Source organism: Cygnus atratus, chromosome 1 (assembly GCF_013377495.2).
Source record: "Cygnus atratus isolate AKBS03 ecotype Queensland, Australia chromosome 1, CAtr_DNAZoo_HiC_assembly, whole genome shotgun sequence".
NCBI classification, from domain to species: Eukaryota; Metazoa; Chordata; class Aves; order Anseriformes; family Anatidae; genus Cygnus; species Cygnus atratus.
In genome coordinates, this window is record NC_066362.1 from 119,709,046 (window position 1) to 119,734,384 (window position 25,339).

A 25,339-nucleotide genomic window follows, 5' to 3' on the forward strand; every position below is an offset into this window, starting at 1 on the left:
TATATTTTTGTATATGCTATATACATATATATATATATATGTATATAATTTCTTATATTTTTAATGTGGGATCGTGTAAGACCTAATCAATAACCTCTGAGTACAAAGAATTTCACTGTAGACACTGTAACATGGTTTATTTTTCAGGAGGAACAGTCAGTGTAATCTGCATCTAAAGGCACAACTGTGCCATGAAATAATAACTTTTTTGATAATAAGATTTTTGTTTTATAGATTGCACAGCAGATCCTTTTAGTAGTTCAGTAATTAGAAGTTTTTTGTTTGTTTGTTTTTTTAATGTACACAGTAATACATGATCCAGTGATATCATCCAGTTCATCAAAACTTGGAAAAAATATGGAAACAAAGTATTTATATTTTTTTTAAGGAAGTAAAAGATTTCCCCCAAACCTCTGCAACTTTGTTCTTTGTTATACATTTATGCTTATGTGTAATCTCTAAAATACTTACTAAACTAGAAAACTTTTGATTGTGAAGTGTTACTTTTTAATATTCATCTTGAAATTGTTCTTTTTATAGTTTGTTTTTAAAAACACTGTTTCTAATTTCAGGTGTTTGTTCTTCCTCGTGTTTCTTCGCGTAAGACCAGTGATCCGTTCAATTTGGAAAATGTGCTGAACATGCCAAGAATAAAATCAGAACCTTTATCCAGTAACATATATTCTCCATATGAGCGAATCATCCTTACTTGGTTAAATAAACATTATGAAAAGAATCGAAAAATTGTGTGGAAAGATGGTCAAAAAGGTGATTTTTTTTTCACTATACTCTCACTTCTATTATTCCTTTTGTAGACTTTAAAAAATATGATTCATAGAGATATCATGACAACTTGCCACTGAAAGTTTTTTTTGGGGGGATTGCCTACCCATGCATATTTCCATTTCTTGTGTTTCTGTGTTACATGATGAATGTCTTTTGACTAACACTGTTCAGGAATTATCTCCTGTTGTTCTGTGTTGTTATAGTTTCTAACTAGGCATAAAGGGTGAACTGTGATGAATTTTCCCAGTTTCTCCTCTCCATTAATGACTGCAGGAAGGAGGTGCTAACAGTAATCACTTTCTCTTAATTTTCCTGCCTACAGGCATATGCAGTTGTTAGTATTTGTGCTTATAGTGGTGTGTTTGAAGGCTAGGTTTGTGAGAATTTTTAGAATAACTTTCATATTGACTTAACTATAATACCATTTAGGAATGTGATGCAGACCAGTTTTTAACTCTTGCCCTACTTGCAAGGTCAGTTTGACTCTTCATGATGGCTTGAGTAAGGTTAGACAAAATGAACTGTTCAGTTTAAGACTGACCTAACCAGTTCTGTTATTCACATCTGGTAAAACAGATCTGCCACTGTTCAACCAGTAGCAACTATTACTGCTATTTCCTGGTAAGATTTCTCCCTTCTGATTCTTGACCTTAACCTCATGCTATTTTTCATCATTAATTTTGAATGGGTAGTTAAAACTAAGAAGAGGCAGTATGATGACGATCAAGGAAGAGCTCCACAAAAATGGCTCATAAGCCACATATGGAAAAGACTGTCTAGTGTCATTATGCCATGAGTAATTTCTGACCTGTGTGAATTATGGATAATCTATTTGCATATCATTTTCTGTAAGTCTCATTTGGGCATATTCTCTAACTTGAATATATTTTGAATATCCCATCGCTTTTCTCGTTTTATCTATATAGAAGAAAATTATACTGGATATTCTAAAATGTGTTGAATAATTCTGCTGATAAGATGAAAGGTCAGTCTATACATTGTGCATCCAATAGAAACAGATTTTTACCTTTCAACTCATAGTTTGGGTCTGATTTTATGATTAACATAGGGAGCTTGCCTAGCTAAGGTAACATGACCTGCAGTAAGTATATTTGCAATGTAACACTTTCTTATTATGTGTGTCTAGTGTCAGCTTTAGTGAAGCTGTCTTAAAGTAGTGAGCACTCTTCTCCTTTTACTGCAAGTTGCTGTAGTGTGTAATCTGAGTTCCATGTGTGTAGATGACAATTTGCAGAAAGAATGGCTAGCTACCTGGCCAGTTTTATGGCTCACCATAAATGGTGTATGGATATATTCCTCAACCCCACTGTGCGTTGTCTTTATTGTAAACTTTAATAACACCTATATTTCCTTTTCACTACATCCTGAGATGCCTAGACAGCTACTCTACCTTCAGCTAAACAAGACTCTTTACAGTGTTTGTACATTGGTATTTTTTTTTCTTGGGTAAATAAGCTTTTGGATTATTTTTCTAGTAGTGCTTCTTCTATAGTGCATGCCAAATATGTAGATTTAGTATGGTATGGCTGTGGATTTAGTAATACAACTTCAGACATTTTGTGAGGGGAAACCAAATTTCAGACTATGAAGATTAATAAAGATCCTGTTAATACATTGTAAATATCAAATGGTGAATTTTATTGAGAATGGTATTTCACTTTTTTATTTTTTTATGATTAAATAAAGTGATGCAGGGGTTATAGTATTCATTCTGAAGCCAACATAGAAGACAGGTATACTGTAATGAATTGTTGTGATTTATTGCATTTTAAATCACAGCAGTTTATAAGTGAAATAGTGTTCTGTGATTTTAAAAAAATGAGTTGAAAGTGACATATTGATTTAGTGGCTTTTATTATCATTCAGTGATTTAAAAAATACTTCTCTTTACACCTGAAAATTTTCTGTTGATAAACCACAAAATGGATACTGATATAAGGAAACACTATTTTTCTGTGATGCATAAAAAATTTGTCAATTTAAGAGATTATTTGGGAGAAGAATCAGTGGAAATATAACAGCATAGATAATGAAAGATGATGAGAAAATTTTAACAGGAACAGAAAGGTAAATGTTCATGCCTTGGGGTAAAAAGCCGTCTGTAACAGATGGGAATAAATGAGACAAATCGGCAGTGTATCTGTTTTCCTGTCATTGTCCCATGTGGTTTTTGTTGAGCTTTTCTGCTTAGAATTATGAACTGACTGGTATTAAATTGATCTGTGCCTGAGATTTCAGGAGTTCTTAGAAGAATAACTATTAGCTTGCAAGAGCAAAGGTTGTTGGATCTTGCCTGAAGTAGACACTATAATTTGCCTAACAGTCTGTACATGTAGTATGTGCTGAAAGCAAATCAGTTATCAGTCTACTAATCCTAAACACATTTTAGAAAAGCATAATAATGTTAAAAAACAATCAGTCATGTTTCCTCTCATCTTTCTTATGCTCTGTATTGTATACCTCAGTAGAATCATTTTAAACCTTGCCCTAGTTATAATGTCAGCAATTACAGAAAAGGTTATTGCTACATATTTCTTGTGTAAATGTTTGTGTTATTCAGTACCAGAGTTAAGCTATTGAGACAGGACTATAGGCATTATTATAACTATAGATTAGTTCTACCTCCAGAGATTCGCAGATCCCAGAATAGGAAGGTGTTATATAATATTAGAAACCATTATTACTGCAGTAATTTACTTTAAAAAGGACTTAGTCTGTTAGTTTAGAGGTCTGTCTAGCTCTGTATTCTATCTGCAATAGAAGATGCTTAAGAGATGAATATCAGTGCAACCATATGGCAATACTTTCTTCATCCACAATCTGGTATTTCCTAATTTGATATTCAAGACTACTCGAAATGGAGGTGGTACTTCTGTGGCTGAAGGTTGTACTAGATTTTTATTCTGTGATTTTGTATGATTGTGTTTTAAACCTGTGTAAACTTCTGACATCATACTATTCTACTTGATATTGTAATTTGGTACTTCTGTTCCCAATAAATTTGTGTATGCCACAGAGCCATTTAACAGCAATGTCTGGTTCCCACTGTCAATGTCATGCTTGCTTGTATTGATCTATATCACATCACCACTCAATTATCTCTTTTCCATTGTATTTCTGTACGATAACTTATTTATTTCTTATAAAGCACCATTTCATACCTTTGGTCATTAAACGTCATCAGTTTTGTTTCTTATGGTTAATAGATTTAATTGAAAGCCTTATACTGTTAGCCTAACCCTATATATTTCTCCCATTTTTCAGTAATTCAGACTTTGCAAACAGAAGATTTATCATTTATGAAGACATCTGTTGTGCTTCCCTACAATATATCAGTTGATTTTGCAAAAATTTACCTTTTCTATTGATTGTGAAAACTGTGGCACAGCTTTGCAAGAAACACAGTACTTTAAAGAGTTATTGCTATTCTTAAGTTTTTATAAAATAACTCTTAAAACAGTAGATTAAACCAAACCTGATCCTTTGAGAGTTTTAATGCTGGATGTAAGAACATTTTGTTCTTTTTGGATGGTCTTATTATTCAGATAATACCAGTGCATCATACCTCTGTGTTACAACTGATTTGTTTTTTCCTTTTCTCTTGGAATTTTTCTGTTAAGATTAATGGTAGTTTTTCATCATCATCTTTTTTTCTCAGAATGAATTAAACATGGTATGTGTGTGGGAAGAGTTGTTTAGGTTTTTATTCTGCAGTGCTTTTTGGGGAGGGCTAAACAATGGTCTTCTTCTGGAAAGATGATCATGATTTTGGTTTGCCAACCATTTCATAGTGTTTTTTTTTAGGGGGGGGAGGAGGGGGAGGAGGAGTGGGAAGACTGGGGGAAGACATGACACTGCGGCAAAAGAATACCTATTTAGAGTAAGATTGGATGTAATTTCTGCCTTTTTTTTTTTTTTCAGCCAGCAGCTCAGAGTTTTCATTTTTTCTGTTATCAGTGGGATATGATAGCTATTTTGAAACAGTGAAATGTTTAACTTCATAAACATTGAGAACAATTGCTTCTTCAGGGAATATTGGGAACTGTCAATTCAATTAGCCATTTTCTGGTGTGTTTCTTTGAAAAAAAAAATACCATCTTTCTTCAAAGATAATACTTTGTTATAAAAAAATATTGCTCTTTAAAATGTTTCTCTCAAAACAAATCTTTTTATACAGTTAGTGAGGGACAGAACAATATGTTATGAGAGGCATAAAGGGTGACTTCAAGACACTGGAGAAACCAGAGAAAAGGGAACAGTGGAAAGTAAATTGGTTTTGGTGCTTTGCAATACAAAGCAGGTATGAATCAGTTTTAGTAAGTCAGTGAGATAAAGTAGCTATAGCATACTGATGGATCAATTAATAAAAGCTAAACTTAAAACAAACAAACAAACAAAAAAAATCCCACAACTCCCTTAGCCAGTCTTCATAGCAGAGGTGTTTCATCCTTTTGATCATCCTTGTGGCCCTCCTCTGGACTCATTCCAATATGTACATATCCTTTTTATACTGGGGCTCCCAGAGCTAAGATTCTGTATATAGTGTTTTTTTGTTGTTGTTGTTTGTTTGTGGTTGTTGTTTGTTTTTTTTCTTTTGATGAAGTGTTTATACTGGTCACTGAAAGCTTATAACTGATGCTGAAATATCATGAGATCCACAGCTGAAACAAAACTATCCTCGTTGTAGATCACTTACAGGGGCCTATTAAAGTATATTTTAACTTTCCATAACCATAGTAAAGATATGAGTTACATTAGCTAAGAGTGACTGTGCATCCGCCCTGAGTTAATCCTGCTTGATTCATTTCTTTTATGAAGTGGTTTCACCCATGTTCATGAGTGAGATAGAGTAAATGACAAAGTGTAGTGAATGAAGATACCGGGGTTTATTGACAAAAAGGTCAGAGCTTTTATCCTATTTGATTATTTCACACGCTCACTTGCTCCTCATAGTTTGCAAACTTTTCCCCTGGTTGCTACTGGTCCGAGAAGATCTGGAAAAAGTCATGTCGATTCATGTAGTGTTGCTGCTCATAGTTATCAAATTTGCACATCACTCTCCAAAGTCCCTGGACATCCTCCGGCATTTGTCCCTATGGATCCCTCTGATCTCCAGGATCTTCTCCATTTCTGGGATCTTTCCTCCAGTTAGGAACGTCATGTAATTTCCAGTCCCCTGTCTTCTCTTCTTTTGGGGAATGTTTCTTTTTGGCCTCTTCTTTCCATAATTCTAAGTCCCCAGTTTTCCCAATCTAAATAGTCTATGTGCAGAAGCACAACATGTGATCAGCCTTCTAATTTGTGCTTCTGTCTCACGTCCGTTCATTAATGGGAGGATTCAGAACATGCCACTTCTGTCTAGTCTAGGTGTTATCTCATAGGGGCACTCAGCCCTTACGAGATGCAGCTAGCAAATAGCAGGAATCTGCCTCAGTTCACAAGTTGTATTTTGGACAACTTCCTCCTCCCTCTTCCTCTCTAAACACACAGTTATGTGTTATACCTGTTGGTGTTCGTGATTTAAGATATTTTTGGCCTACAATACACATTAGACAGTGTTTTCATCATGACATTGGCTGAGAATCTTTGTCTTAAATTTGCATTATTTTGTGCCTTTTTTTTTTTCTCTCCAAGAAGTACCAATACAAATGAAATTCAATTCTTGTACATGGTTAAAACAAAAAAAAAGGTATCCTGAGTAAGACTTCTGATTTCCATTATTTATTTCTACTAAAATTGAGCAATTATGTTTAGCAAATTATGTTAGAGGGTTACCTAGCAGATTTTCTGCTAGATCTGATGTAATTAGGAAAAATAATTTACATGATGTTTTCTGACTAATTTATTCATAAGTATTTGGGATAAGTTGATTGATAGTAGAAGGATTAACTGTAAAACAACAAAAACACTTAGAGAAGTATTTAATTAGACAAAACTGGGATTTTTTTTCATGCTCTGATTTTCTTAGGGTATAAAGCTATAGTTTAGTAAGTGTTTTTTAAACAACTGTGCTGTCATTTTTCCTTTCCATAAATAATAAAATTGGTTTATATTAGAAAGACTAACTTTTCAGATATAAAGAAGTAAGCTTTTAAAAATGCATTTTGCTATTTTTAAAGTACTTGTTTTTGCTGTTACTACATTGCCTATTTTTGAAAGAAATGCAAGCAATTTACCACGAAGTTGGGATGAAATTAATTCCGTCATTCAATACTGCAGTCATTTGAAAAATTGAAGTCTTGAATTAGTTAAAATTAATAATGTCCCAATTTTGGTGTTAAGGTCCATATTAGCTGTGTTCTCTTCTTCTTGCAGGTTATAGAGAGCTGTTATACATTCAGTCAGGTTTCATCTTTGGTGTCTTTCCCTCCTTTATTTATCAAGGACTCTTAAACCTTGAATATCAGCTTGAGAACATGGAATTTCAGTTAAACAGTAGGAAAAGCATGTCTGACACAGATAAATCTTTTTTTCCTTTATAAATTTTAATTGAATATTTTCATTCTGATTTGAAACTTACAGTAGAATGAAGTTTTCATTCTAATCCTCTTTTAAACAGTATATTTTTTATTTTTTAAATAGAAGTACATTTCATGGGTATTTTGAATATAAACGTAAATTTATTCAGTTTTCTTTCTGTTCTTATTAATGAAACAACCACAATAAAATAAACTTATTTGAAACTTTCTTCAGAAGTGGAGAATTTTTAGGTAGTCATTTGAACTACTTTTTTTTTCTTTTTTTTTTTTTTGGAATGTCCTAGAAGAAACTTGCTGTATTTTGGAGATGAGTGGAGAGTGATCATCTTTACTTTTAAGCCGGTTCTTTTATTTCAACTATTAGAAATGAATTTTTAACCATGAAAGTGGAACAAAGTAACAGCTTAGGTCTTCCCAGAAGAAAAGAGACTGCTTAAAAACAATGCAATTATGATTAATATATGAGATAACATGTTATATGATGATTAATTCATAGTAAGATTTCCATCTATCTTCTGATATGGTAAATAGTTTTCTGGGGAAGGAGAGGGGGGAAGAGGTTGGCCATTTACATCTTAACAGGTTACATCTGTTTAGATATAAGAGCTTACCATTGGGAGAGAGAACTTGTTGAAAGTAGTTGGCATAGTAATTGGTTTTAATTAGGTGGAAGGGGCCTGAATACTGTAATGAGATGGAGCTGTGCAGCCATTGGATTTCAAACTCATTAACCTGCTGATCTTTGCTTCATTTGAAATTATGTTTGAAGTCACTTTAGAGAATGAATAGGAAACATTAAACAAGCATAAACACTGAAGAAGGCAAAAACTATATTAATCAATGTCCCAGAGTAAACTCATGATGAATTTACATGCCCTAGTTGGTAAGTTTGTGCAGCATGTGCTCCTATACTTTCTCACTACAGCTATGTTCATGTGTTTGAATATGTGCAAATAGTTGACGTGGAATGATAGACATTAAAGTTTTTCAGATGCTGAGGCACCTGTATTCCGTACATGAACAAACTAATCAAGAAAGATAAATTTTGCTTAGAATATACTGCAGGAGATTGTCCTAGGTTGAATTACTGTTTTCTAAGTGTAGTTTGTTACTAATAACCTAATTATTTTTCCACTGAATGTTTTGATACATTCATTTTTCCACTGCAATAGTGTTTATTTTAGCAGTTAAAACATAGTATCTAGCACCCTGCTTGAAATTATTTTGCTGCAATAATGTCACAGCTCTAGTGCTTAGTAAGTTAGACCAAACATCATCTTAAATTCTCACATTAGAGAATGTGAGCATGAAACTAAAAAAAGAACCTTTTCGATTGACTGCTACTACAAGCAGCAAGTCATAAGTTTGTTTTTAAGTGTATAGTATTTTTCTTGATGGCACAGTATCCTTTTTTTTTTCCCCTAAATGTCAGTGATACTTTATGAAGTCTGAGGGTCTGTCTTAATAGGATCATAATGAACCAGCACCCCCTGCTGCAAAACACATGCACATCAACATTTTTCATCTAAGTATTCATGAACCATCCCTGAAAATTCTGTAAGAACTTCAGTCTTCCATGAAATAGAAAGTCACAGTTAGAAAAAAATCTATTGTGTGTTAGCTAGATTATTTTATGAAAGCAAATACTTAAGCATTAGTCTTCTCTGGAACTCACTTTGGTTTGGGATTATAATTTGATGTATTTACTTTGCATTAATATACGATTCTCTCTGAACACGCTAATGATTTGCTCCATTGTTATTTTATTTCTTTTATTTCACTTGTGGGTAGTTTCTCTTTTAAATTTAGTATGAAACATAATATTTGAAACACCTATAAAACAATTTTATAAACTTACAACTCATCCATTTGGTGTAAATGAGGAGTTTCACAGCCAGATTTATACCTGTAGGTGACAATAGCTACTTATTTGCAAATTTGATTTAACCATACTTCTGGAGGTTAAGCAAGCTGGTAGTGATATGTTATAATCTGGCATTAACAACATCATCTTTAGCTTCATCACTGTCACTAATGGCAATTTTGCAACTGCACTTGATATCAGAAAAGTGAGTGAGTACATGCAAGGGATTGTACTGGATTCTTTCTGTAAAAGTTGAGTTCTTTAAAACATACACTATTTACCTGCTTTCATAGGTATTGTCTTGTAGAATGAAGCTCATAGTAAGGACAGATTTGAAATAAAGGTCTGAAATATGTAACTTGATAAAACATTTTATGCTCCTATTGTTTAAAATTATTTCTATGTCAGGTTCTGGAGTCTCCAAATCCTTTTGCTAAGGAAGATGGTGGACTATTCTTAACATCATTACATTACCATCATAGCTGTTTAGTATTCAATTATTATTATTTTTTAATTTATTTTTTATGGTAGCACTTTTGAAAGAAAAAACATTTTTATGTATTAAAACAACATATTTATTTATTTGTAATGTATGAAATTTTGGATCATACCATAGCATATTGGTGGGTATTTTTCAGTCTTGGAAGATTTGAAGCTGGTAAAGAATACACTGTCTGAATATATAGTGAAATAAAAGCTATATAAGTTGTCCTTTATGAGAAAGCATGATCTCAGACTATCTGAAAACCTTGCCAATAACTGAAGTCTAAAGTGTTCCATAAATTTGTGAGCCGGGACTTTAGACAGTAAGGAAAACAAAGGAAATTAAGCAATAGCTATTTTTGTGATAGAAGTTGGAAGAAACTGCAACAACCCAGTAACCCAACAGAGAAGGCATGACTCAGTCCTTGAATATTTGTGACCTGATTCTTCTCCTTAAGAAAAAGGATCGGTTTCTCTGCTTGTGCTTTAAAAACTGTATATTATCTGGAGAGCAAAGTACCAGTAATTGGATATAGACACTGATTTAAAACATTTAATTATTGATATATCAGTAACTTTTTTCAGAGAGTATCTCTGGTTTCAAATGTTTGGGATTTTTGAAGATTTTTTTTTTGAAAAATTTTTGAAAAGAGAGTTTTCAGATGACTATTATTCAAATAGTTTCTTTTGGTAAAACAGAATTGTGTTGTTTAAATGCTGGGGTAAATGTTTAAAATATGGAACGCTTGAAATACAAAATACTCATGAAATTTATTTTCTTAATAATCAGTTTTATTTTAAATAAAAGTATGAGATACATAATGAATAATCTTAATTTTGCGAAGCATAGACCTTTAAAACTGAAACATATAAGTAGTGATCTGTGCTGGAGGAACTGAGTTTTTAGCTTTCATTTATATTGCATTTATTAAATAATTGCCAAATAATTTAATATGACCTTGAAGAAAATTAATAACCTTTCTTATATGCTTAAATGTTTCAACTGTAGAGGATTCATGCAAGTTTTTGCGAGCTTCAGTAGCTGCCTGAACCTTATGCCTATCCAAATAATAATTTACGTGCTTAGGTACCTAAGCAGCTAAATTTACAGCTATTGAAGTTAGGTTTAGCTTATCTACCATCCCTCCAGTTGTGATGAATACTCTGACATTTGTATCATAATGTATGAGTAATAGTTACAATACTCTAGGTGAGATTTTTTCATGTTTCCAGGAATGGCTCTGGAGGAGAATTATGCCTGGGAAATTCTACATATGAATGTGGCATGTTTCCTTTTTCTGTTCTTTCCTCAACTCAGTTGTTTCAGAAAGTCATCATATCTACCCAGAGTAAAATTAGGCATGTCAGGAGAGAGAGTCTAATTCATTCATCTTGTTCTGTTTTTAAATCAGGTGAAGTACCACCAATGAGATGGATAGTGAATTTTGACCGAGATCTTCTAGATGGTCTGGTATTGGCAGCACAGCTGGCAGCTTATTGTCCATACTTGGTAAGGACTTCTCTTAATATCATGCAAGTTTTATACACAGGGCAATATTAATTAAGTGGATTTACTCAGGCCTTATTTTCCTTTGGAATTGTTGACTCATATGGCTTTTAAAAACAAAATACCATTTAGTGAGTGCAGAGTGATTATTTCAGTATTACTTTTTCTCTTCTCTGGTATATTCTTAACAGAAAATTTTAGTTCAAAATTTAGATCTTACGGATTTCTCAAAGAATGAAAATACAAACATAGTAGTTTTGCTGAATGGAATATGAAAAGTTTGATTTCTATATCTTCCCTAGATTGCTACTCACTTTGTAAGGATGTATACTAATGCAAAAACTCCTGCACAGTTTCTGCACAACTGTTTGATACTTGTGAATGCTATGCATGCTGTCAATCTGACTATAGACATAAAGGTAAATAATTTTATACCATCTTTACTCACATACTTTGTTTTATTTTTGATTTTTTTTTTAACTTTTATAATAGCAATATTGTATATCAAATTGAGATGAGATTTTAGTGAATCAGTTTTATTCCATGATGTGCTACTGTATGATGGAAATCAAAATACTGCTTCATATAAATACACTTAATAACAAGTAATTTCCATAATTCCTTGATTTGTAGAACTGTATATATGCACCTAGCTGATTATAACAAGACTTATTCAGTTCAGATTCTAGCATCGTAAATCACAAAATGAAAGACTGAGTAGAATTTATTATTAACATTCTAAGACAAATTAAAAATATATATAGCAACAAACGTCCTTCACTTAAACATAAAAAAGAGTGGTTTTATATATATATATATATATATAAATGTCTGGTGGCATTAGGTGCCTCTATCTAAATCATGCATGCTTATGAGTGTTCTGTCCCAGGTTTGATCCACACAGAAGTCAGTACCCTTGGACTGCTAGTGTGAAAGCCATCAGCCTCTGGAGTCCTTCACTGGGATTGCTCCCACGACGTTGATGCTGTTTATTACTTCTGCATCACTCTATAATTCGCTTGGGATCATTTTTATACATTTGGTACCACACCTCATAGCTCTCTTTTTCCATCAGTTTAAGCTCTGTTACCTCCAAATTTTCTGTATAGCTGATTCACTTCTCCTTTGCTCACTTATTGATTAAAGTCCTGTCCTTATCAAAATTAGTAACAACCGTTTCAGTTAAATTTAATTATCATCTTAATTTGCAGAGTGGTTCAGCTTCCATCATGAGCAAAGTGAATGTCAGGGACTGTGATGGGCTGAGATGGGTGTGGGGCATATTGAGCTGGCTAGAAGACAAGATGACGACATAGTAGAATAGACATAGTATTTGTCTGTGTATGAAGAAGCTTTCCAAAGGAATAAATAGTATTAGGAATCAGAGGTGGAGATGTGGTGTGAACAAAGTGATATGAAAGGAAGCTCTATTACAACATTTTTTTTTTCCTTCCATTCATAGAACTGTAGAATCATTAGGGTTAGTAAAGACCTCTAAGACCATCTGGTCCAATCATCACCCTGCTACCAATGTCACCCACTAAACCATGTCCCTAAGCACCACGTCCAACCTTTCCTTAAATACTCCCAAAACTAAGTGTTTCTGCCTGGGATCAGACCAGGGACCTTTCGCGTGTGAGGCAAATGTGATAACCACTACACTAGAGAAACCTGCCTAAAATTTGATTAGCAGGGCAAAATTAACAATGCTATTTCCAGTTGTACTAGCTGTTTTTCTGCTACCACCTCTTGATATGTATAAGCTGTTATAAATGTCCTTGCTATTACAGGCTAAGCCAAGAAAATCCATTTCACGTACTTATAACTGACAGGAACCATAAGAAGATAATATAGGTATAATCTTGAAAATAAAGGCATATTTTGGTTCATCTTGTAATATGAAAAACGGCCAGTACAGCACATGAAGGCAGAGGCTGAATGGCTGATAAGTAAAAAGAGTTAACCATATTCAAGGTGGAAGCAGAACTCTAGGACATGCATTTTTGGTGCACTTAGCGTGTTTTAAGACTACAATGTAATAATATTATTAGTTCGCCATATATTTAAGGTATTGGTGTTTTTGTAGATGGGAAAGTTTATCTCTGTACATATTAAGAATTTAAACAAAGCTACATAATCAGTTAACACTAGAAAAAGGAACAGATCTCAGATCTTCAATGTCTGCATTTAATTGTAGATTAAGGTGTGGTCTACGATCAAAATATTCTGGAAAGTAAAACAGTAGAGAATGTAAGGAATACTTTTTACATAGGCTTACTGGAATTCATACATACTTTTCCAAGAATACTGTAGAAATTTCTTAAACTTGTTCTTCAGCAATAAAAGCAGCAAAATACATGCATGCATCTACTTGCTGAAGTGTCCTAGTTTGGGATTTTTTTCTGTTAGTCTTGTTTCTAAATTTTAGCAAGTTAAAATGTTCCAACAGTATTAGCAAAGTTCTTGACTATCAGGCAATCACTGCTTCTGAACTTTCAGGACAGCTTTGCATTAATTAATGCAAAGGTGGTGGTGACAGTGCAAGCTGTGACATATATCAGGTCTAGAAGAGATGGCATTTTCAATCACTTTAAAATCTAAGATTCTGTAATAATAAATTTAACTGTCTGGAAGACGTCAGCTGCAAGTTTAAATGACACCTCTAATGGAGTTCAAGGCTTTTAAATCCTCTTAAGGATTAAGATATAGGTTTAAGATATAGTACTTTTGGCAAGAAATTCTTTGTTTCCACTTTCTGATCATGACTGACAGTTCAATCCTGGAGTATTAATGGTGTCTTTCTATGTATTTTTTCTTTCTGTTTGCTGTTTTAAGTTCTAAAGCACTTTGATTTGAAGAACATCCAATTGAAAGCAAGACAGGATGGTGGATAACAGTGATTTGCTGGAAATGTACATAACAAGGATAGATTAGGAAAGAGGATGCAGTGATTGGGGATAGCCAGCAGAGGATCCCAATTTGCCACTGATGTAAAGCTGAGGCCAACAAAAATTTGGGACAAAGTGAAATGGAGTATATTTTCAAACAAGTGTAGAATTAAGTATAGAACATGTTGTGAGTAAAGTCAGTGTTTTAAGAAACTGAAAACAAATGTGCCTATTCGGCTGACACACTGAGAGGAATTCAGCATAGCTGTGGAGTAGAACACAGTGCAACTGGGCAATAGCATGGCCAAATGAGCAAGAAAAGGGCACAGATGATAACCATAAGATTTGAGTGTGAAATGTAGGAGAGAAGGAAAATGGTGTCAGCAGCCAATGGAGGAAAGGAATTTAAAATTTCTGGTAAATCTATGAATTTTTCCTTCAGTTAGTCTACTGGTACCTAGAAAGAAAACTTCCTGGCTCACACTTAATGCTACACTCGTACTTCCATTGTCTTCATTTTGCTATACTTTACTAAGAAGCCATTAGTTTGACAATTGTGACAACTTCTTGACAAAACTAACTTTAAGGAAAAGCACTTCTTTCATAATTCTTAGTTACTTGATTAAAATTTGTATGATACTGCAAATACACAGATAGAACCCTCTATCTATCTGCCAATCTGTAACATAAATGCAAATATCTTGGTTTGCCTGAGATAGGAATCTAACGTTGATGTGCTGTCTTACATACAGAAAATAGAGAGAAAAGAACTTAAAAATCACTTTCATTTGTTAGAGTAACAATTGCCTTCTCATATATATCTTTATTAGACTGTATCTTACATAGCAGCTCTACTAGGCTATTCTTGAAAAACACTTGAAGAGAGTTTTAAAAGACTGAATCTTCCTAAGCATCCACATAAAAGTATATAAAACAACCATATGCTTTGATCTGTAGGCCTAAAAAATCAGAGCAATAGATAAAGAGCATTTGGCTGGAACTCAGCTTTATTGACAATATTCACTGGCATGATGAGATCTTTGCAAACATATGCAATTGCAATAGATGAGTGATCTATGTGATTATCTCCAATTTTAAGTTCACCTGGAATATAACCTTTGGCATCCCATAAGCATGTTGTGGAAATGGAAGGAAAGGCATCTTATGTTTCCAAATAGGTGTTGCTTTTTATTTCTACTAGAATAATTGAAAATTACTCAAACCTGATAATGGTCTCATCTGAGATATATTTAATGATAGCCTGTATATATCTAAATGGGATAAATATATTTTTAGCAAGGATTAGATACATTTTTTTAAAATGAGGCTATTCAAATGTTTATGTATTATGAACATACCAAAATATAGACTCTTAGGCTTTATTTAGATACCAAAATGACTATCTGATCTTTTTCCCAGACTTGCTAGCTGTCTATTTCTCACCCTGTCTTCCAGTTTATTGAAACCTTGGCTGCTGCACTTGTATAAACTTGCATAAGCCTCTCTAAACTTAGGAATGTCATTTTGTTCCGTGCAGTGTTGTTTTCTGTATGTTCTCCCTATAAGTTCAGTGTTTAATCTTTATGGATCTGGAAATATCTATCAAAGATTAAATGTATTACTTTCTGTTGCGGAAATTCAATATAGGATTTTTGTTACCTACTGTTTAATACTTTTGTCATAAATTTTGATAGTCATTTGCCACTGTTAGTTTAAATTGACTACCTAGGTAACAACTCATGGCCACTGATTTCAAGCCTTCCTATTTTTCAGTAATTCGTGTCTTGCTAGAAGCTGTTCTTTGGTGTAGGATATCTATTTTCATCATTACTTTATAGGCTTTGTAGTGGGCAAAAGTTTGGGTGTTTTTTGCATCTGTTGAATGGTTTGCTTCATTACATTATTCAACTAATAATTATATGTTCAGAAGAGTAGAGAAATTTATTGTCAAAAGAAGTGATTCAGCAATGCACTGCTTCCTGATTTTTATTTTTATTTTTAATAAAGTTTTTGTCTCCTTTTTTCTGTCTGTCGGAACTTTGATGTATAGTTACTGTGATTATTTTTTATTTAAACCAACCTGATTTTTTTCCTGTTCCTTTCCTGTTTCCCCTCTTTTTTTTTTTTTTCCATTTCCCCTTTTATTTTGTATCAATCAATTACACTTTACTATGCTGATAAAAACAGAACTACCATCATTTACTGAGTAGAATGACTGGTAGGCAGTTAATGTCATTTAATTTTTGTATTAATTTATAAATCTATTTTCATAAAATCAAGAGGCTTACTGTTTGTAAGCAGTTATATACTGCTGTCTGAACAGTAGTAATAGCAGTACTAAAGACTGAACTTTAGTAATATACAGGCGAATATGCAGTAATACAAAGGAAATATAGAGAGTTGGCTTTGGAGTTGAAAGCACAGAACTGATGGTGTTGAAACAGTTAAATAACTTTGTTGTCTGAATAGAACCAATCTTCTAACCCTTGACTTTCTTGTCCAGTTTTGATCTTTTCCTAAATTGGAATATACAGAATTTGATGTATGATAATTTATCCAGTTTATCAGGTCACGCAATATCTTTAGCTAGGCAACATTTGAGTAGAAATAAAAAGCAAACAAGCAAATACCTAACTCTTTCAGAAATGTGAGAGTTTTCATACTTTGGAAAACTTTGTTGTGGATAGAATTTAAGGCATAAATCTGTTAAACTTCGTTAATTACTAATGTAAAATTTGTGAACTTTTAGGTTTTCCCAGAGCATAGAACAGTCGTGTGGTCTATCTGAATTTTCTGCTGAACATTGTTGTGAGCTACACTGATTTATTTATTTTTTTAATTTAAATTATTTCCTAGAATAGTAGATTAATTTCAAAAAATAGTTTTATGAGTATGGCTCTGTTGTGGTTTAGCCCGGCTGGCAGCCAAACACCACACAGCCGTTCGCTCACCCTCCCCCCTCCCTCTCCGGGATGGGGGAGAGAAACGGGAAAGTGAAGCCTGTGAGTTGAGATAAAGACAGTTTATTAAGACAGGAAAAATAATAACAATAATAATAATAGTAATAATGTGTACGAAATAAGTGATGCACAATGCAATTGCTCACCACCCGTTGACCGATGCCCAGCCTATCCCCGAGCAGCCGGCCCCCCACGCCGGCTAGCCACCCCTATATATTGTTCAGCATGACGTCAGATGGTATGGAATACCCCTTTGGCCAGTTTGGGTCAGCTGTCCTGGGTCTGTCCCCTCCCAGCTCCTGCTGCACCCCGCAGCCTGCTCGCTAGCAGGACAGAGCGAGAAGCTGAAAAGTCCTTGGCTTGGTGTAAGCACTGCTCTACAACAATTAAAACATCAGCATGTTATCAGCGCTCTTCTCATTCTAATCCAAAACATAGCACCCTGCCAGCTACTAGGAGGAAAATTAACTCTGTCCTACCTGAAACCAGGACAGGCTCAGAATAAAACAATGTTTCCAAGAGATAAGTTCTAATCTAAGTCAAAATACTTAGAAGTAGGTGGGAAAAGGAACTTAGGCTTCAATGGTTAATACGCTTTGCTATCTTTGCTATCTTAAATGAAAATGCAGATAAGATGCACATCAGAGGTGTAAATCAACAACTGTATTGGAATAGCTTCCAATAAGTGAAAGGAAGACATCAGAATATTTTTCAGACTTAAGGTTTAAAAGGTTTGGTAGGAAAGAAACTTTTTTATTTTGCATAGTAAATGCATCATAAAATTCCAACCCTAAAACACAGTAGTGATGGAAATAAACAGAAATATAAGATGAGGCATATGATTACAGCAGTACATGAAGAGCATATTAAACAAATCTTAAGAATTATGAGGATCAGCATTATATAGGAATCTTGAACAGTGATAGGGAAGTTTCATATCAGTACCCCGTTACGTATTCACTCTCTTATGAGGTGAGAGAGGAGCTGTGCCAGAACTACGGGGAGTAGAATATGATGCATGGCTGGGCACAGGGCAAGGAAAGATGGAGGAAGCAATCAGGAACTCCTCTTACATTGTGCCCCATGGAGTCAATGATTTTGCCACTAGGTGAGTTCCAGTTCTGCCTTTTATATGGACTCTCCTACAGTCTCTAACATGACGAAGCAGAAGAATACTTGGAATTTACCTAATGAGATGCTATGCAAGTTGAATTTAATATGTATACAGGTTAAAATATGGTAAGGTTTTGTCATTTCTAACGTATCTTGTCAATTTTCTCCTTCCTATTGCATTCTGTACCAAACAAAACAAAAGTTCGTGTGCTGTAGTAAAAAGCACATAGAGCACATTCTTGCACATTTAATTTGCAGGACTACAGGCATTTCTTTTAATTACTGCTGAACTGTACTCAGTAATAAGTCTATGAAATTTTCTTCACCTAAGTCATCTTTCCTTAAATAATATTTATCCTGTAGGAAAGGGCCACATCCCTCCTCTGCTTTTAGTCCATTAGCCAAGACTCATAATCTTTTCCACTACTCAGATTCTCCTTTCTTTTTTTTCCCTCCTACCCTTCCATATAATGCTTTAGGGTATGGGGACAGAGAGGTTCCTCTTCCTAAAGCAGACATTAGGAGTCCGTCTGTTCAAGGACAGAGCTCCTTCTGGTTTCCTTGCAGCCTTGCTAAAAACATGATTTGCTTAATCATGTTTTTGCTTAAATGACAGTCTTAGAGTCATCAAATGACACAGGTTGAATGTTATTTAATCACTCTCAAGGCCCTGAGGACACCCTGACTACTACTCAGCAGCCCCATGGGGCTCCCCCACCTGCCCAGGCCCAGGCCCCCACATCAGCCCCAGGGCTGCCTGCCTCTGCCCCACTCTGCCATGGGCTCACCCACAGTACGATGTCCCAGCTGGGCCTTGGTTCAGCTGTGACAGTGTTCTCTTAAGCTGCCTTTACAATTTTTACACAGATTCAAAGGGAGACTGTATATATGCTTGAAAGAGAAGTGACAGAATCGTAGAATATTCTGAGTTGGATATTCATGAGCACCCACAATGCTCATCCAGTCGAACTCCTGGGTCCACGCAGGACCACTGAAAAATCAGACCATGTATCTGAGGGCACGTTCGAAATTTCTTGAACTCTGGGAGGCTCGGTACCATGACCACTGCCCTAGGGAGCCCATCCCAGTGCCTCTGCACCTCTGGGTGCAGAACCTTTCCCGAACACTCAGCCTGACCCTCCCGTCTCAGCTCCATGCCGTTCCCTCGGGTCCTGTCGCTGTCCCCAGAGAGCAGAGCTCAGTACCTGCCCCTCCACTCCCCTCGTGAGCGAGCTGCAGGCCGCCATGAGGCCTCCCCTCGGCCTGCTCTGCTTTGGGCTGAACAAACCAAGGGACTTCAGCCGCTCCTCGTACGTCTTGTCCTCCAGATCCTTTATCATCTTTGCTGCCCTCGTTTGGACACTCTCTAATAGTTTTATGTCCTTTTTATACTGTGGTGTCCAAATCCACTGAGGATTTCTAGGTGGATAGAAGTCATGTGTGGTTCAGGAAGACTTGTGCTGAAAATAACCTGTAACCGGGAAAATTCTCAAGTGTACTTAACCCTCTAATGATTTTCATTTAGGCATCCGCTTGTAGCTACACGTGGAAAAGGATACCTAATTGGTATTCTTTTGGCCCATGGTCTGAGCCAATAGTCTGCTCTTAGGTTCTTATTTTGTATAAAGGTTTTTCTTTGTTGAATGTTTGCTTTAAGCAACTGAAGTTTTTTACATTGTGTTTGAAGAAGGTGGCTCTGCTATAGTTGTAAATTTTTGCCCTTTATACCCTTTCTCTTCACAGAATCATTATGCCAAAATGCAGCTTTTGCTAGCTGAAGTAAACCTTTGACAGTTGCGGGTCCATCAATCATCAAGTAGAAGCAGTTAGGGAGCGGAGGCATTGTGCTTGGATTGATGGATCCTTTTGCTTTCTTAGTGCTGCTGTCTTAGGAGTTTACATCTCAGTCACCATTTTATAGTCCTATGTTTTAGGCAATAAATTTCAGCTAATATTGTATTTTAATAATGTCAAAAGAGGAAGAAAACTCAATAAGCAGTATGTGCTCTAACTTAAAACTTTCAGTAAGTTGGAAAAAAAACATAACTCAGACAGTTAAGGTGGTAGTATAAATGACTGTACATCTCTTTTGCTGTCTTAAAGACATCCATAAGAGGCAAAAAAGTTTTCTCTTTTTTCCAGCCCATGTGGCTAATAAATAATAAATGTAATTTCTTTTCCTAAATGCTCTTCATTACTCTTTAGGAAGAAGACTAACAGTAGTTTCTGATAATGAGAATGAAACATGTAGTTTGATTTCAAAGTTTCTAGTGGGAATCCACGTGGGACGGGCTCTTTCCATCAAGGTGTATTATTGAGTTGACTGTTTTAGGCTTATCTTCCACTGCCCCAAGCATTCTGATTTTTTGTTGCTTTTGTCGATGTCTTACAATTCTCAGACACTACCAAAAAAAAAAAAATTACATTTTCAAAACTGCTTTTATAACCTTGGACATACATGATTGGAAGGGAAAGAAAAACAACTTTAAATCCCATGTCTGTCATTGGCCATATTTTAGAACACATGCAAATCTCCTTAATCAAGTTATTTTTTCAGATGTTTCAATAATCTTGTTTTTCATTCTTTATTTTATCTTCTTAATATGAAATAGGAAAATATAGTCTGTACAATAATTTTATTAGATCAAAAAAGTTGCTTTTTTTTTCGTTATAATCTGAATGTGTGGCATTTTTCTCATACACTTTAATACAGGATGTGTTTATCCAGAAGCAGCTATTCAGTAAAGTGAAATGTTAACTAATGCAAATAATATTGCTACATAGACTTGCATCAGAGAGCAGGTGACTGACTAAATAGCAGCTCTGTTTCCTTTATTCTGCTTCTGTAAAAATAGTGTCCGTTCCTTTGATCAATCTGCTGGAGAATATCGAAGTTCTAGAATAAAAGGTTCATTGTCAAAGTTACTTCATAAGAAGCAATTAAAAAAGAATTAAATAACTTTTTTCCTCTAATGCGCCATCTAGGCAACAAACATCTTATCGTCATGCTGAGCATCAGAATTTAGGTGCTCATAAAAGTAACGTGGAGGCTGAAAATGTGGTCCTGTGAAAAATTGATATAATATAGTTTAGAGAAGAAATATTAATGTATAGCAATATTTGTTATTCTCAGAGAGCCCTGGAAATTTTAATAGTTTGACAGTAAGTTTTAAAATGAGAATTTCCTGAAAAAGTGGGAAAAGAAAATTAAGTTTATACAATGTTACCCTCCTAGATTGCTATTTAGAGTTGTTGATCTTAAAAATGTACAGTGGGAATAACATTCACCCATGAACCCATGTGTTTTCTAGAGTGATTTTTTTTAATAAAAAAACCAAAGTGTTTAAATATTTTGCAGAGGTGGCAGTGCCAAAAACTGGACTCTTTATTCAATATTATTTAACTAATGGCACATTTTATTAGATTGACTGTATTTATTTATTTTTGATTTGTTGTTAATCCTCACCATACTACCACAAATGCTGTCATCTGGCAGATTTCAGTTAGAGCTGTCCTATTCTAGTGAGAGATCTCACAGTACAGTTTTCTATAGCAAGTCTTTGCTTCATACCTATCTGCTTGCTGATTTTCAAGTTATGTTACAAGGTGTTCTTTATAAAGCTCTGCTTAAGGAAGTAGGTCCACATAGTAGGTACATCTTTTTCAAAGTATTACTATATTAAAAGAGTCTCAGTTATGGGGATCCAAGTAAAGTGTCTTAAATGAAAAATAGCACCTTTTGATAGGATGACATTCTAATGCAATGGTTTGCTGCTTAAATCTACTTCCAGGTGTGTACATTTTTCTGTAGGACCTGATATTTAATTTAGGAGAGAAATTATCTGTAATTATAAAAATTGAGTGTATTATGGACAACTTTATTATAATAACATTATCTTATAAGATACTATGCATGAAATTTTAAAATACTTAATTATCCTTATTTAGGAGCTTGTTTAAATCTGTGGCTGATCTTTCCTGCCTGTATTTATCTGGGAAGCCACTCCCATCTTCAGTGTTTTATTAGACTTCTGTCTAATCAAGTTCATGCGCCTGATGGAAGAGTTTATACTTCTCTTTCCAGTGATTTACTAGAATCTCTGAGGACTAAAGCTTTGACCTGTTTTGCAGTTGCTGAATATCTGGTTATTATTTCTTTTTGGTTTTCAATACTAGGCCACTGACATCTGTGATCCAAATCCAGTCATGATGCTTATTCTGTGTGTCTACCTATATGAAAGCCTCCCTCACTACTTACCCAAGAAGACTATAGAATTTACAGGTGCTCTCCATGCAACTGTTGTTAAACAGGTACTGATACCACTGAATTTAGATCTGTAAAAGAACAATGTTAAAACATGCTGCATGTATATATTATTATTATATTACATATATACTGCAACAAAGAATGAGTGTCATGTCATTTGGCTACAAAATACAGAAGAGGGAAGAATATTTTTCTCTTCAGGATTGGGATGCTGACTTCTGTTTTCCCCCTGTGCTTGTGAGCACAGAAAAATCTACAAATTTAATTGGTTTCTGGGATAGAGGTAGAGAGGAATAAGAGATTAATAGCTGGCATAGGCATGCATTGTAGATTGCAAAAGAAGTACTCAGAAAAACAGGTCAGACAGTCTGTGGGACATCTGTGCTTCTTAGGGAGAAAAATGATTTGCATTGTTATTTGAAGTACTTTCTTATTTTGTGGTATCCTTCATTTGCATTTTGGAACCTAGCTGCAGAACTTCTTTTTTGTGCTTTAAAAAATGAATACAATTTGGCTAATTTTGTTGTTGTTGCTGTGATAGGTGCGTCTGAAAAACCCGAGCATTAAAACTTTGGTGTATAACACTATTCTTGTGGGAAGAGATGCTGATGATTTCTCATTACCTAAAGGAAACACTGTCATCATTTCTTCCAAGTAAGTAATGAGTTTTTAGTGTTATGAATCACAGAGCTATATGAATCACAGAATGGCTGAGGTTGTGAGGGATGTCTGGAGGTCATCTAATCCAACACCCCTGCTCAAGCAGAGTCACATAGAACAGGTTGCCCAGGACCATGTCCAGATGACTTTTGAGTCTCTTCAAGGAGGGAGACTCCACAACCTCTCTGGGCAACCTCTGCCAGCGTGCCATCACCTGCACAGTACAGAAGTGCTTCCCGGTATTCAGATGGAACCGCTTGTGTTCCAGTTTGTTCCCATTGTTTCTTGTCCTGTCACCGGGCACCATGGAAAAGAGCCTGGCTCTGGCTCTGTCTTCTTGGCACCCTCATTTCCAGTTTTGTTATACATTGAAAAGATTCCCCTGAGCCGCCTTTTCTCTTGGCTAAACAGTCTGAGCTCTCTGAATTTCCTCATAGGAGAGCTGCTCCCGTCCCTTCATCATATTTGTGGCCCTCCACGGGACTCTTTCCAGTATGTCGATGTCTGTCTTTTAGTTGAGGGCTCAGAACTGTACCCAGCACTCCATGTCCAGCCTCACCAATGCTGAGTAGCAGAGAAGGATCACCTCGCAACCTGCTGGCTGTGCTTTACCTAATGAAACCAGGAATACCATTAGCCTTCTTAGTGGCAAGTGCACTGACTCATATTCAATTTGGTGTCCAGCAGGAGCCCCAGGGCCTTTTCTGCAAAGCTGCTTTCCAGCTGGGTAGCTCCCAGCATGTACTGTTGCCTGGGGCTGTTCCTCCCTAAGTGTAGAACCTTTTACTTCTCTTTGCTGAACTTCATGAGGTTCCTATCGGACCATTTCTCCAGCCTGTTGTGGTCTCTGAATGGCAGCATGACCCTTTGGTATATCAGTCACTCCTCCCAGTTTTGTGTCGTCTGCAAACTTGTTGAGGGTACATTTTACCCCCATCATCCAGATCACTAATGAAGATGTTGAGCAGGATTGGACCCAATATTGATTCCCAGGGCACCCTGCTAGTTACTGTCCTCCAAATAAGTCTAGCAGTATGGAAATGCAGCAAGTCTTTGGAGGTGTAACTAATTTAATAGTAGTGGAATATTAGGAATATGTTCAATTAAAAACTGGGGTACTTGGATCTGCTGTTCTTATTTTTTTGCCCAACTAAAATTGAAATATCTCCTATGTACATGGCTCATGTTTTTTACATTAGTGCATTATGGCAGTATGAACAAGTAAAAAATTCTTCCTTGTAAGATTTTGATTTTTGTTTCCTATTCTTAATTGAAACATGACAGGAAATTTAAGAGATCATGACACAGATTTGACAGTAGTGTTAGACTACTTCTTTTTACCCATGTCATCCCTCTGTTGCAGCTGCAGTGTCATTATTTCTGTCTTAAATTTCTGAAATACTTTGTCATTTAAGGATCTTGGAGAGATTTAAGTTTGGGAAAACTTACTTTACTCAATACATTTTGCTCTTTCTGTGAAACATGGCTTAAGATTAGATACAGGAATATCACAAATCCTTGTTTAAGTGTTGAAGGTAAAAGTAGCAGTGACTCTGGCAGCAGGTTAAGAGTTTTTAAGTTTAGACTGCAAGTTTATATAATACACTTCTTTGAAGATGAAATGGATTAGAGATTGTAAAATGGAAAACAAAGGTCAGCATTTGAATGAAAGTAAGCCATGAAAAGAAAAACATTTCAAACATACTGTCGAATTCAAGACTTAACATAAATACAGTGCTCTTTAAGGTTGACCAACATTTCAATATGAAATAATGTGACTATTGTAAATATATGCAAACGGAAAAATAAGTAATGCTATGTTATCAGTGAGCTGTGAGGCTGATTTACTTTGGTTTTCTTTGCAATTTCTTCAAATAAGAATTAACATAAGAATGTAATCTTAGAAAATATCATGTGTTTCCTGAAAGGTCAATATTGTAGCTGTTTTTCACTTCACCTTTAAGAAGTAGAAGAAAAAAGAAAAAAGACAAGTAAAAAGTAAATATGTACAACCTCATGAATGAGCTGCTTGGCACTATATATAGTTACAGACATTTGAAAAAATGCAAAGCAAAAACATAGCTTGTGGAAATGGCAGTCATGCATTGACTACCACTGCAGTGTTTACCATAATGTAATCTTATGTGTAGTCTTGGCCCCCAAATGAAAAATTGATTTTTTAAATTAATAACTTTATTAAAAATGTGATTGAATTGTTTGAGAACTCTAAGCATCGGTAGGTTTGGTGGGAGTCTTGCAGTTGCTTTATGTTAGACCATAATAATATATGTGGTTTTGGAAGTAATAGAAA

General features: G+C 35.0%; 1 protein-coding gene across 1 annotated transcript in view; it reads left to right on the top strand.

The window, feature by feature from the left end:
* The window catches only part of CFAP47 (cilia and flagella associated protein 47), a 308,902-nt gene that overhangs the window by 80,212 nt on the left and 203,351 nt on the right, over positions 1-25,339 (top strand). Inside the window, 5 exon segments of the mRNA XM_050712219.1 lie at positions 573-768; positions 11,046-11,143; positions 11,443-11,559; positions 22,278-22,412; positions 22,910-23,022. Coding sequence (XP_050568176.1) covers positions 573-768; positions 11,046-11,143; positions 11,443-11,559; positions 22,278-22,412; positions 22,910-23,022 — 659 coding nt within the window.